At 40.6% G+C, this 13,801-nt stretch overlaps 1 protein-coding gene across 1 annotated transcript in view; it reads left to right on the forward strand.

The window, feature by feature from the left end:
• Nucleotides 1-13,801, forward strand: part of PRAG1 (PEAK1 related, kinase-activating pseudokinase 1) — a 69,175-nt gene that overhangs the window by 33,254 nt on the left and 22,120 nt on the right. The window contains exon 4 of the mRNA XM_012465775.2: nt 6,097-6,254. Within this exon, the coding sequence (XP_012321198.2) occupies nt 6,097-6,254 (158 nt within the window). The remainder of the gene's footprint in view (nt 1-6,096; nt 6,255-13,801) is intronic.

Consider the following 13,801-nt stretch of genomic DNA (forward strand, 5'->3'; position numbering starts at 1 on the left):
TTCTTTCTTTTTCTTTCTTTCTTTCTTTCCTCTTTCTTTCTTTCTTTCTTTTTTTTTTGTAACGACAGGGTCTCACTGTGTTGCTTAGACTGGTCTCAAACTTCCAGGCTCAAGTGATCCTCCCACCTCAGCTTCCTAAAGTGCTGGAATTACAGGGTTGGGTCACCATGCCTGGTCATCTGTTGGGTTTTAGCAGCCTGGTAGGAACCTGGATTTCTCGAGATTTTCCAGTAGAGAAGCAGCAGTTAGATCCCAAAAGCAATGAAAATTCCACTTGTAACTTAGAAACTAAGATTTACTGAAGTCCACCTTGGGAGACTCCCTTCCTCCCTAACACACACACATACACACACACACACACACACACACACACACACACACATGCCCTGCAGATAGTTTATTCTGTAGTCACAGGGATAGACTGATTTTGTCTGTATTCACTTGATGAGAGTTTTGACAGCAATGACTTCTGCCTCATAGTAACTATAGACAGAATAATTAACTCCAAAGTCTTAGAAGAGTAGTTGAGTCTATGATGCAACTGTTTCCAGCCACAAGGGTGCTCTGTGGTGGAACCAACCCTCGTAGAGACTGTCTGTTCCCGCTGCAGGGTCTGATGGAAATCTCACTGTGTTATTTTATGTGTCCCTTGCCTCTTAGAGGCTCAACAACAAATCAATAGGAGTAGCCACCCCCTGTCCTCACTCAGGCCCTGGTGATTTGCTTTCTTACTAGAAATGCTCATTTTCAGTGTATCAAATATTCCAGGCATGCAATAAAGTTCAAATAATAATTTAACTGACCTGCAGGTGTTCCCTAAGATTTTTCAAATGTTAACATTTTGCCATTTGCTTTCAATTTTTTAAAAAATAAAATATTATTGCTACAGTGGAAGATCCCTCCCTATTCAATTTCCATTTCAACTTCCATTGCTACCCAGAGCAATCACTGTCTTGAAGTTGATGAGTAGCATTTACATTTTATTATGTGCTCCAAAAAATATGTATATATTGTCATATGTTTTTAAGCTGTATATAAATGGCATCACACTTTAATTGAGGATTTTGTAAATTACTTTTAATACTCAGCATTTTAAGCTTTTTTTTCATATTGCTATGTTAAAATCCAGTTCATTTTTTTGACCACTATAAAGTATCCCACTAAAACACTATACCATAAATTTTTCACTCCTTTGTTGAAGCACAGTTCGTTTGCAAGGTTGTTTGCTATTTGTAACATTGTGAACATCTTTCTCCACTTATAAGAGTTTCTCTAGATCTGTACTGCACAGCATAGCAGCCACTAGCTTAAAATGTGGTTAGTCAGGGCTGGGTGCAGTGGCTCACGCCTGTAACCCCAGCACTTTGGGAGGCCAAGGCAGGCAGATCACCATGTCAGGAGTTCAAGACCAGCACGATTAACATGTTGAAACCCTGTCTCTACTAAAAATACAAAAATTAGCTGAGTGTGGTGATGGGCACCTGTAATTCCAGCTACTCAGGAGGCTGAGGAAGGAGAATCACTTGAACTGGGAGGCGGAGGTTGCAGTGAGCCGAGATAATGCCACTGCACTGCGCTCCAGCCTGGGCTACGAAGTGAGACTTGGTCTCAAAAAAAAAAAAAAATGTAGTTAGTCGGAATTGCAATGTGCATAAATGTAAAATGCATGTCACATTTTAAAGACTTAGAATGAAAAAAATGGAATATCTTATTAATAATTGATATAGGTTCTACTGATTACAGGTTAAAATGACAATCTTTTGCATATATTATGTTAAATACAATATATTACTAAAAGTATTTTTTCCCATTTATTTTACATTTTTAAAATGTGGCTACTAGAAAATTTAAAATTATATATATGGTTTGCATTATATTTCTTTTGGACAAGATTGGTCAAGACTAGGAGTCAGTGATTGCCCACATGCCAGCCATCTGTTTTTGTAAATAAAGCTTTATTAGAAAACATGCCACTGATTTCTGTGGTGGCTTTCCAGCTACAATAGCAGTGTTATGTAGTTGCAGCAGAGTCCGTATGGTTCATGAGCCTAAATTATTTACCATCTGGCCTTTTAAGAAAAAGTTTGTTGACTCGTATTCTAAAGCAGTAATTTTTAACCTCTTTTAAAAGAACCATGACCCACAGTAAGAAACATATTTAATATCATGACCCAACAAACACACATATCTGAAACAAAAGTTTTACAAAATAAAGTTTCACAAATCCTTTCTATATATTTTCATATTTTCTATTCTATTTTGTTAAAATAAACTGCTGATCAATAAACTGCTAGTGACCCACTAAAGTGACCTAGCCATTTATTCATTACTAGTTATTTGAGTGGCACTGCTCAAGGATATATATCCAAAAATAGAGTGACTGGATTATAAGAATGTGTGTATTTAAGTTTATGAGATTCATCACATTGTTGTCCTGTGTGTGAATTTACCAATCTACAGTCTCATAAACAGTGTAAGAGAGTTTCTATCTCCCTATATCTTTAACAAAACCTGATCTTGCCAGTCCGATCTGATGGGTACGAAATAAAATCTTGTTTTATTTATAATCAGATCATTCATAAATATAATCATCTTTTCATGTGTTGAGTGGCCTTTTATGTTCCATTTGTGAGTTGCTGGTTCGTTTCCATTGCCCTTTTAAAAATGGAGTCGTTTGTCTGTTTCTTAGATTTATAGACACTTTTTCTATTCTGTATACCAATACTTTTATTAGTTATGTGGGTTGCAAAGATGTGAGTTGGCCACTCTAAGGTTTGTTTTATTCACTTTTTTTTTTTAGACAGCGTTTCGCTCTGTCACTAGTCTGGAGTGCAGTGACACATTCTTGGCTCACTGCAACCTCTGTCTCCCCTGTTCAGTTGATTCTCCTGCCTCAGCCTCCCGAGTAGCTGGGACTACAGGCATGCACCACCACATCCAGATAATTTTTGTATTTTTAGTAGAGATAGGGTTTCACCATGTTGACCAGTATGGTCTTGATCGCTTGACCTCGTGATCTGCCCACCTTGGCCTCCCAGAGTGGTGGGATTACAGGCGTAAGCACCACGCCTGACCCTTTTTCACTTTTTAATGGTGCCTTTTATTTTATCAGGCAGAAGTTTTAAATTTTAAAATAGTCAGATTTATCTATCTTTTTCTTTATATTGCTATTTTTTAGCTCTTATTTTAAAAAATATTTTATACCCCAAGGTCACAAAGTTTTCTCTGCCATTTTCTCTGATGAATTTAAAATTTAGTGGGTGTTTCTTTTCTGTTGAAAATTTGTGTTTCTATATAGTATGAGATATGTCTCTACTTTCTTTTTTCTTCGTAACATATATATACGTGTGTGTGTATATATATATATATATGTATATACATATTTTTTTGAGACACTCTTTCACTCTGTCACCCAGGCTGGAGTGCAGTGGCACCATCTTGGCTCACTACAACCTCTGCCTCCTGGGTTCAAGTGATTCTACTGCCTCAGTCTCCCAAATAGTTGGGATTACAGGCATGTGCCACTATGCCCAGCTAAGCTTTTGTATTATTAGTAGAGAGGGGTGGGCCTGTTGGCCAGGCTGGTCTCAAACTCCTGACCTCAAGTGATCCACCCACCTTGGCCTCCAAAAGTTCTGGGATTATAGGAGGGAGCCACCATGCCCAGCATCATTTTATAATTCTAATTTAACCTTTATACCCAAATTGGACAAGGACAGGACAAGAAAGAAAAATTATGGGCTAACCTGTATTTGAATGAAAATGTAAAAATCCTAAATTAAATATTAGTAAAACTGAATCCAATAATATATAGTAAAATAAGGTCATGCAACATGTGCAAGCATGGCTTAATTAAGAAAATATATTAACATAACTCATCACATTCACAGAGTAAAGGAGAAACATGATACGATTTTTTCCCATAGATGTAGAAAAGGCATGTGATAAACCCTAATAGACATGAAATGATTGTAAAATACAAAACTCTTAGAAGACTTGAAATAGAAATAAACAGCAGTGAGTGGGGAGCTGGGGAGAGATAGCATGGGGAGAAATGCCAAATATAGGTGAAGGGGAGGAAGACAGCAAATCACACCGCCACGTGTGTACCTATGCAACAATCTTGCATGTTCTTCACATGTACCCCAAAACCTAAAATGCAATTAAAAAATAAATAAATAAAATAATATAATATAAAATAAAGAAATAAACATCCTTACCTTGATAAAGAGCGTCTACCAAAACCTACAGCAAACATACACTTAGTATTAAAGCATCCCTTGTACTGCCTATATGTGGAGTTCCCTCTTTGTATCTGGCATCTGAGAATTTTTCTTTATATTAGTCTTGGCTGTTACTTTAAGCATTGTGTGTGTGCATATGTATATGAATATATATATGCTAATACATACACATATTTATGTATTTTTTAGTTTTGTCTATCTCCATACATTTCATGAAGTTTGTGGAATGGGAAACTGTGTCAGCGCCATAGCTATGGTGTTGGAGTTTCTCCCTTAGTGATTTTCTGGGCCTGAAGATCAAGAAACTCTAGAGACCACTTTGGAGGGGGCAAAGTAGTGGGATCGCCACAGAGCTGGCTTCTCTCCCAGACTGAGGATTTGTTATGCATAACTTTATATCCTGGCTTCCCTTGGAGAAAACTATTAGTGATGGATCTGATGTGGATATAAGAATGTTGTAAGAAACTGTCTTTGATTTCATTTTGCCAGGAGGTTAGATAAAGATCAGCTACTGCCATAGCATTTCCTAAGGAATTGATATTTTTAAGATTCCCACAGTGATACTGAGATACAAAGATGAAGATTAGTCGTAATGCTGCCGTCACTGTCACACTTTATTTGACAGCTTTAAAACATTTTTTTAAAGGTGATTCTAAGGATTGGGAGTGGGGAGAGGGATGTGTTTTCTAAGGACCACTTTTTGTGATAGCAAATGAACTTTAAACTCTTCTGTTAATAAACAAGGGATTCCCGTGACTATGAAAATTATAACAGGGCCTGGCAATGTTGAACACAAAGAACAGCCAATACATTCCTGACTGTAAGGTCAAGTTCATTACATAAGACAGTTCTGATGCCAAATCAATACTGTACTGTGTGTTTACCAAAGCAGATACTGTGATATGGATCTGCTGTAGTAGGAACAGGAATGTCATCAGGAAATATCAGTTCAGACAAATGTGGGTTTCCACCAACAGGGAAAGAGCTGGACCTAGTGTGATCTGTCTCCCTTCACGGTGAAAATGTCAGGTCAGAAGTGAATATTCATGTGGCCCTTGGAAAGTGAGAAGGAGAAATCAATAAGCTAAACACCCAACCTAATAATAGAACTGTTTTCTCCAATGTGAGTATTTTTCTCTTGAAGTTGGTATTTCTGTCCTTGATCTGTTGGTGATGCTAATTAGAGATGAAACAAAAGATTTCATAGAAAAACAAAAGGTAGATTCCATTGTTCCTGAATATTGGTTATGTCAACTTGGTTCTATCTAAGCATGTCACTGAAAGTCTGGTTCACATTTAAAGTTTTCCTTAATTCCAAGAAACAATCTAGACCCTTTGAAGCTTTGGCAAAAGAGTACCAGGCAAAAACGAAAAGAAAAACCACACTTGTAAAGGCCTAGTTTGCAATTCATCTGTCCTGGAATCTTGCAAAAACAACCCAACCTTTGTATATCTCTATACATTGGTGTGTATGATGATTTTTTATTTCTATACATCAGTGTGTATGATAATGTTTTTATTATTTTTTGTAGAGATTTTACACAGGATATAATAGGTGACATAAATGTTTTGGCAGATGGAGTCAGAATATGGAAGCAATTCCTTCCATATAAGAATTCTGGTTCTTGAATAGTCGCTTCTCCTAACCACACTCAGGAAGTCTCTTGCCATTCATGTGCTGCATAAAGTTCCAGAAGAGCCCCTCTACTGTCTCCTCAAAATCTTTTTTTATTTAATAAACTTGCTGACACTGGCTAGGTTTCAAGAGTGTAACAGGTTCATGATCCATCAGCCTGGTTTCTGAATGGAACCCAAATGAGTTATTTGTATTGTTTGTTCCTACCTTTTCCAGGCACCTTTTAAAAATGAACAAGAGCAGCTCTGACTTGGAAAAAGTGAGCCAGGGCTCTGCAGAGAGCCTCAGTCCATCCTTCAGGGGTGTCCATGTCAGCTTCACCACCGGCTCCACAGACAGCTTGGCCTCGGACTCCAGGACCTGCAGCGATGGAGGTAACAAACTTGATCTTGACCAAGAGGCTTAGATTCTCCTGGACCTGCAAGGCCAGTCCTGGGTTGCTTGCAGGATTTGAAAGGGCTGAGCAAGGACTTGGTCCTGCTTTCTCCATGAAGTAGACTTTTCCAAGGAGCTGTTGAAGTCAGTTACCTACTGAACATATGGCAAGCCAGCCCATTCATATTGCCTTCTCTAAATGATAAGTGTGTGGACATGGCAACATGGTGAGAGGAAGATGAGGTTGAAAAGTTCCTGTTTCCCTGGGTAAGGAGCCATCTGTGTTCAGGTCTGCTTTCTACTTCTGTCCTCAGGATTAGTCCTAAGCCACACATTTTCACCATCTCTTTCTCTCTCTTTTGCGTGTACATGTGCAAGTACACACATACACTCACTGAACGCAGCAGATGTTTACATAATGTTTGCTGAATTAAGCATGAAGACTCCATTAGGCCACCATCTAGCCTGCTTTTCGGATAAAGTTCTAAGGCCTGTGGGTAGATATCTCCTCCGTCGGGAAAGTCCCTAAAAAGGAACTCTTGTTTTTCCATAGTTGTGACCTGGATGGGTCACATTTAAAACCTCTCACCCTTTCAACATTCTTTGTGTATGTGTCCTCTCCTGTATTTCTCTTAGACATGCGTTAGCCTGTTGGATTTAGACTTGTACCCACATGACTTCCTTTCTCACTCCTGTGGAAGTATTTCTTCTCAGTAGGCAATGACACGGTAGAGGGTTCCATTGTAAATTTACTGTCAGCAACATTTTTCTACCTAAACGATAGGTACTGGCTAAGACAGAAGTGTGTGTGCTAAGTCAGTCTGCGGTGTGTTCCGATGAGAAACCTCTGACAGCCCTTACTTAAAAACAGGAAATGTCTTAGTCTTGATTTGGGAGGAATGTAGCAACAACAGATTTTCTTTTACTGTAGATTTTTCTAGGCTCTTATCTTCTCCCTTTTCCCAGCCCATCGTACAACAAATTCAACAAGGCAGATTATTTCAGAGAGGGCAAGGCATCTCAACCACAAGCCCCTGCACTGGTTAGCTCTGATCCACTCACTTGGAGACTGTAACCAGGTCTCGGGAGTGATCTACAATGAACCATCAGCCACCAGCCAACGGGTGTCAGGAGAACTGAACTTCATGCCTTCACCGCCTTGTTTCCCAGAACCAGTAAATCATGATGTCTGCTTGCGGGGTTCCTAAGAACTAACTAGGAAAGATAAGGTTAAAACACATGACAGGTGGGTGGGTGGGATAAGGTAGGAAATTGAGCAGCCCAGAAGATGAGTGCTTCTTATAAAGCCTTCCAGAAGAGAGAGAAAAATCAGTGAAGGCTGATGGAAGGTTTGGGGAAGGCATTATGGGAACATGGGACTTAGAGATCATGTCTGAAATGTGGTCAGAATTGGGGAGGTAGCGGGTAAGGAGGAGAGGGCTTTCCGAGTTCAGAAAACAATAAAAGAGAAACAAAGCCACAGGGATGGCAGTGCATATGGAAGAAGGATGAGACCAGTCTGACACGCTTCGACAGACACCGGCAAGGGGAAATGGGACATGAGCTTGGTGGGAAGCAGGGGCTCAATTGTACATGGCTCTCACAGCAATCTGTGCAGGTGGGAGACAGAGAGCTGCTGGAGGTTTGTGAATTCAATGGGGAAACCTCTTCAGAAATTTTCTCATGTTCGTTTCTGAATAGCATGAATTAAAATGAATATATTCCCATGGTATTCCTTTATCACAAGCTAGTTGTTCAGTGGAAAGGCACTTCAAAACTTGGACTCCCAGATCAACAAGAAGATATGTACCTTGTCAGTGGGCTCTGACCCCTGAGAGCCAGCCATTTCTATCTGTGTTCCTGGGCTTGGCTCTGTACCCGGAACCATATTTTGAAACTGGCAGGAGACCAAAGGCATGACATTCTCTCTCTCTCTTTCTCTCTCTCTGTCTCTCACTCTCTCTTCTTTTTGGCATCTTTTAAACATTAATCATTAATCCGGAGATTATGCAGAACCACCGGTCATATAATATGAGAAATCCTTCATTCACTTCTCACCACTTACCAAGGCAGCTTAAATCTGTTATTGTACAATTATCTTACAATCCCATGGGTCCTTAACTCACTTTTATCTTGTAACTGAAATATTTACCCATTGCAACTTTGGTTACTATTTGGCATGAGAGAATGGATCCAAATAGAAAGCAGAACCAGTTCACACTGAAGTTCTTTGAAAATTGACTGCATTGTCTGCCTTTCTAAGATTGATACATTAAGCCAAAAGACACCATTAGACTCTACATTTATTTCGTCAGTAAGAATCTGCTAGTGAAAACTATGCATTTCATTGACTTTTTTCATACACAGCATAGGCTGGCCTGATGAGTTGAGGAAAAAGTCATTCCAGGACATCTTGGAATTGTATCAGGGTTAATGGCTACAGTTAGTGATTCAGGTTTTATGCCCCCCCAACCCCCCCCCAACAAAAACAGGTTTAAGTTGTATAAGGAAATCCTAATAGAAATCTCTGACTTTGTTACATTTTTAAAACAGATGTTTACTCTAAATGTTGCAGTGGCAAAATGCCACTTTTGTATCAATGTTAATTTCACCTCTTTATACTTGTATCGGATTTCATATTCCTCCAGTGCATCTGTTATCCCATTTGTCCAATTCAATTGAACAGCCAGTCAACTCAGTGCAAGGAAAATTTGTCGAAGCAGTTGTTTGGTTTATGCTTGGTTTGGGGACAGACTGCATGTGTCGGGACAGATCCGTGAAGGCTGCCAAGGGGAAGGTTTCTGTAGGGAATGGATAGGTTGGATGTGTGAGGGAAATTATCAGAAATGGTCATCAGGGGACCCTTTTGCCTTAAGTGGTTACTTGTAAATATGCAAACCTAATGTCTCATTGAGATCATTTCCCTCTTTGATGTAGGATAACATTAAAATTCAATTCAGCAGTTCAGCAAACATTTCTGAATGCCAGGAGATTAGGGGAGATTAGAGAGTTCTCTGTTGAACTGAAACCATTGGCACCAGCAATAGATAAGAGGTCTGAAAATACGGTTCATATAGATATTCTCACTCACATGAGTACATGTACCAGGGCGGTGATATCATTCTTATTTTTATATTGACGAATTAAATATATTGACAGTAGTCAGTCAGCTTGTTTTTCTCAACAAGCTACTACTGGCAAATTTTTAAAATATGTATATTAATTCAGTCATTCATTTTATAGATATTATTTAGTACAAACTCTGTGCTGAGTACAATTCTGGATGCTGAAGTTTCAGCAATGGAAATGATTCCCAGTCCCTTCCAGGGGCTTACATTCTGGTAGGGAGAGATAGACAATAAAAAAGATAAGATGTAAAGTAGCTACTGGTCACAGGGCAGTGAGTGCTGGGAGAAAAATCAGGCCAGGAACGGGGCGGAGAGGGGTGGGAGTGCCCCAAAGGAAAAGACATTTGTTTTTTAAAATTTCCTGTGGCCTGAGCTGTAATATCACTGAAGTAAAGCTTCGACTTAATTTAAACCTTCCCCGTTAAACTGAATTTTAAAACATATGTTATTGCTCCAATAAAGTTAATGCTTTTTTTTTTTTTTTGTACTTTAGGTTCTGGGGTACATGTGCAGATCATGCAGGGTTGTTGCATAGGTACTTACATGGCAAGGTGCTTTGCTGCCTCCATCCCCCGTCACCTTTATCTGGCATTTCTCTTTCTCCCCATGTTATCCCTCCCCAACCTCCACACTCACCGCTGTCCTTCCCCTAGCCACCCCCTCAACAGACCCCAGTGTGTGATACTCTCCTCCCTGTGTCCATGTGTTAATACAGTTTTAATAAAAATTCAAACAACAGAGAAAGGTATAAAATGAAAAGTCAGTTTTCTGACACCACATTCCCAGCTCCTACCACAACTTTTAAGATATTTTTCTGTATCATCCCCAAAATGTGTATCCATATGTCAAATACAAAATCAGTTCTACCCATTTTTGCACTTAATATATCTTGAGGCCTTTCCAATCAGAACCCCTAGGACTGCCCCACTTTTCAAAATTGCTGCTTATTTTTTCATTGCATGAATTGGTTATAAATCCTTCTCTTGCTGATGCATGTCTAGGTTGATTTCATTGCAAGACTTACAGTAAGACTCTGTGCCATACACTGGCATGATCGGGTGAGCAAATCTATAAGATAAATCCTTGGAAGAAGTGGAACTGACATATCAAACTGTATGTGTATGTTACAGATAATATCAAAGTATCCTCTAAAAACGTCAATTTACTTTTCTATTAACAGCATCTAAAAAATGCTTCTTTTTTGGAGACAGAGTCTTGCTCTGTTGCTGAGGCTGGAGTGCAGTGGCACAATCTCTGCTCCCTGCAAGCTCCACCTCCAGGGATCAAGCAGTTCTCCTGCCTCAGCAGCTAGGACTGCAGGCGTGCCACCATGCCTGCCTAATTTTTGTATTTTTAGCAGAGACAGAGTTTCGCCATGTTGGCCAGGCTGGTCTCAAACTCCTGACCTCAAGTGATCTGCCCACCTCGGCCTCCCAAAGTGCTGGGATTACGGGTATGAGCCGCTGCACCCGGCCTGAAAAGTGCTTTGAATTAACTTTTAATTTTACTAACTTGGAAAAAAACCCTTAATGATTATGTTATAACAGGAGATTGAAAGATCACAATTCCAGAACCACATGTGAGCTGTAGGCATGGCATTCAAGGTACCTAGATAGAGCCTGTTTTCCAAAGTGAGACAGAGCTTTCTCTTCTTGTGCATGTAAATCACATTCACATCTTGATTATTGTTTCCTGGGATGATTAAGTGGTCTGGAAAGACTCCTCAGGAATGCCACATTTTCCATCCAGTTGTAAAATGCTAATAACCTGCTTCCAGTTTCAGACCACGTTTATCCTCCTGAAAAAAGCAAAGGATTCTTTTAAATAAAGGCTTTGCTTTTTTTTTTTTTTTTAGACCTAGTCTCACTTGGTTGCCCAGGCTGGAGTGTAGTGGTGCAATCTCAGCTCACTGCAACCTTCACCTCCTGGTTCAAGTGATTATTGTGCCTCAGCCTCCTGAGTAGCTGGGATTACAGGCATGCACCGCTATACCCAGCTAATTTTTGTATTGTTAGTAGAGACGAGGTTTCAGCATGTTGGCCAGGCTGTTCTCAAACTCCTGACCTCAGGTGATCCACCGCCTCAGCCTCCCAAAGTGCTGGGATTACAGGCGTGAGTCACTGCGCCTGCCTGCTTTGCTTTTTGTTTTTGTTTTTTCTCCTAAACTTAATGTTGAGCCTGCTCTGTTTGAGGAACCAAACGAGAGGTTACAAAGCTTTCCTTCAGAGGAACAAGTCCACGTGAAGCCAAAGCATCCCTCAGCCCCACCCTTCATACTCTGATGCAAACAGTTAATGGGAGTTGGCAGAAACCTGCATGACAGTCATTTCCTGGGTGATACTGGCAAGGTGCCCATGCAGATGGCTTTAGTTTTCTCACCTCTCACATGAGGGAATTGCACTAGGCCACAGGCCACAGGGTATGGGTGAGGTTTTCTCCATGCAAATTCCACTTGCTTTACCTTACTTAAAGTTGGAGAATGGTCAAACACAAAAGCTAAGGGTTTGGGGAACTAAGCTGGGACGCTGCCCTTTGCTTCTGCATTTGTTCTGACCCAGCTGCTATCAAACAGCAGAGCTGTGCACAGAAAGAGCCAAAACAGGACTGACCACTTCCTCTGTCAGCTCAGCTCTCATTTTGGCTACAGAGAACAATGCAAGTGCCTATTAAAATCCAGCAAGAAGAGAAGACTCTATAATAAGAAAAACCCCAGAGTACCACGTTTGAACTTCTGGCCTGCATTTCTGCAGAAGAGGTTAAGCTGCTCTTCCCAACCATTGAAATCCTGATTTCTCATCTCTGCTTTCTGAATATAATGACACCAAACTAGTGCACCTTCCCTCGCTGCACCTTCCCTTTTTAAGTGTTTCCCACTAGAAACACTTTCCCTTCTCTGAAGCACGTTCATTAAAGGCACGCAGCATGTTGTACGCTATAGCCAAGAACTTCCTTTAAATGCAGAATTGGAAATTGAAAGGAAAACTTAGGACCTGAGGTTTGGAGCCCTCTGGCCCAATTAGTATCAAAATTATTAAAAGCCCACCAATGAGGCAACTGGAGACATAGGTCAATATCCCAGAAAAACATTCTCCCCTCTCCCCCCTTTTACACCCTTAATTGTAAGGCAGAATTTGGAAACAGCAATCCCACACCAGCATCAAACCAGAATGTGTTTGAATTAGTCTCCTGTCCCATTGGATCCGAGTCCTGAGAATACGGGCTGTTGGCTGAAGTTGTTGAGGATTTTTTAGGCAAACTTTTCTGAACCAGCGGTTTGCCTGTGAATTTGGAACTATTTTAGGTGTCAGGGTATATTTGTTCCCTATTCTTTCCGGCATTCCTAAATCCAGAGTATGGCAGCTGCTGCAAACAGTGAGAACGTAGCTGCTGTGTTGCCTAAGGCTGTGTTTATGGAGAGACAGTTCCCCAGGTAAAGGTCAAGAGAATGAGCCAGAGGAGGCCTTTAGGAGTGCCTTTAGATTCCACAGAAGACAGCTGCCATTTGCCATTTGGTAGAGAAATCAGTTTCATCTAGAAGGGCCACATGTTAGCATCTATTTCAAAGTAGCCTCAAGAATATTAACACCTGAGAAGCTATAGGATCCTGAGAGGTCTGGAGTTGGCCTGGAGGTGGTGGGGCAGGAATGGGGGCTCCAAGAGTGAATTCTGGCCTCTTACCAGCTGTCATTCCACACCTAGAGAGCTTTAAGGATCTGTAAGCTCAGAGGAAGGATGCATTAGGTTGGAGTGTGGTATGCTTGTCGAGAGAACCAGGCACATCTTTTCTGAATACAAATATCATAACAGCCAGGGTGCGATGGCTCATGCCTGTAATCTCAGTACTTTGTGAGACAGAGGCGGGTGGATCACCTGAAGGTCAGGAGTTCAAGACCAGCCTGGCCAACATGGTGAAATCCCATCTCTGTTAAAAATACAAAAAATTAGCCAGGTATGGTGGCAGGTGCTTGTAATCTTAGCTACTCAGGAGGCTGATGCAGAAGAACCACTTGAACACAGGAGGCAGAGTTTGCAATGAGCCGAGATTGTGCCATTGCACTCCAGCCTTGGCAACAAGAGTAAAAATTCATCTCAAAAAAAAAAAATCATAATATGTGTACATAATGCCCAGTTATCCCTGTCAAGTCCACATTTCAGGGGAGCTGTACTTCACCTGATGAGGTTTGTGTAGCTACAGGCCTTTATGTCTGCTGAGAAGGGCGTGGTTAGGGAAGGTTTGGTTATGCAGTGCTATCTCTGATGAGTATGTGTATAATGCAGTGAGTACTGAATTTGGTACCACAAACTTACAGCATCTAAGAAATAAAGAAAAATTAATAAGCGCGCATGCTAATCTTGGAGTCAAGCTTCCCTCTGACCCCTTGTCAGATTTACCCAAGTAGTTACAGGGTGTAGATCTG

This window comes from Aotus nancymaae, unplaced genomic scaffold (assembly GCF_030222135.1).
Source record: "Aotus nancymaae isolate 86718 unplaced genomic scaffold, 86718_ANA_hifiasm-v0.15.2.pri h1tg000079l, whole genome shotgun sequence".
NCBI lineage: Eukaryota > Metazoa > Chordata > Mammalia > Primates > Aotidae > Aotus > Aotus nancymaae.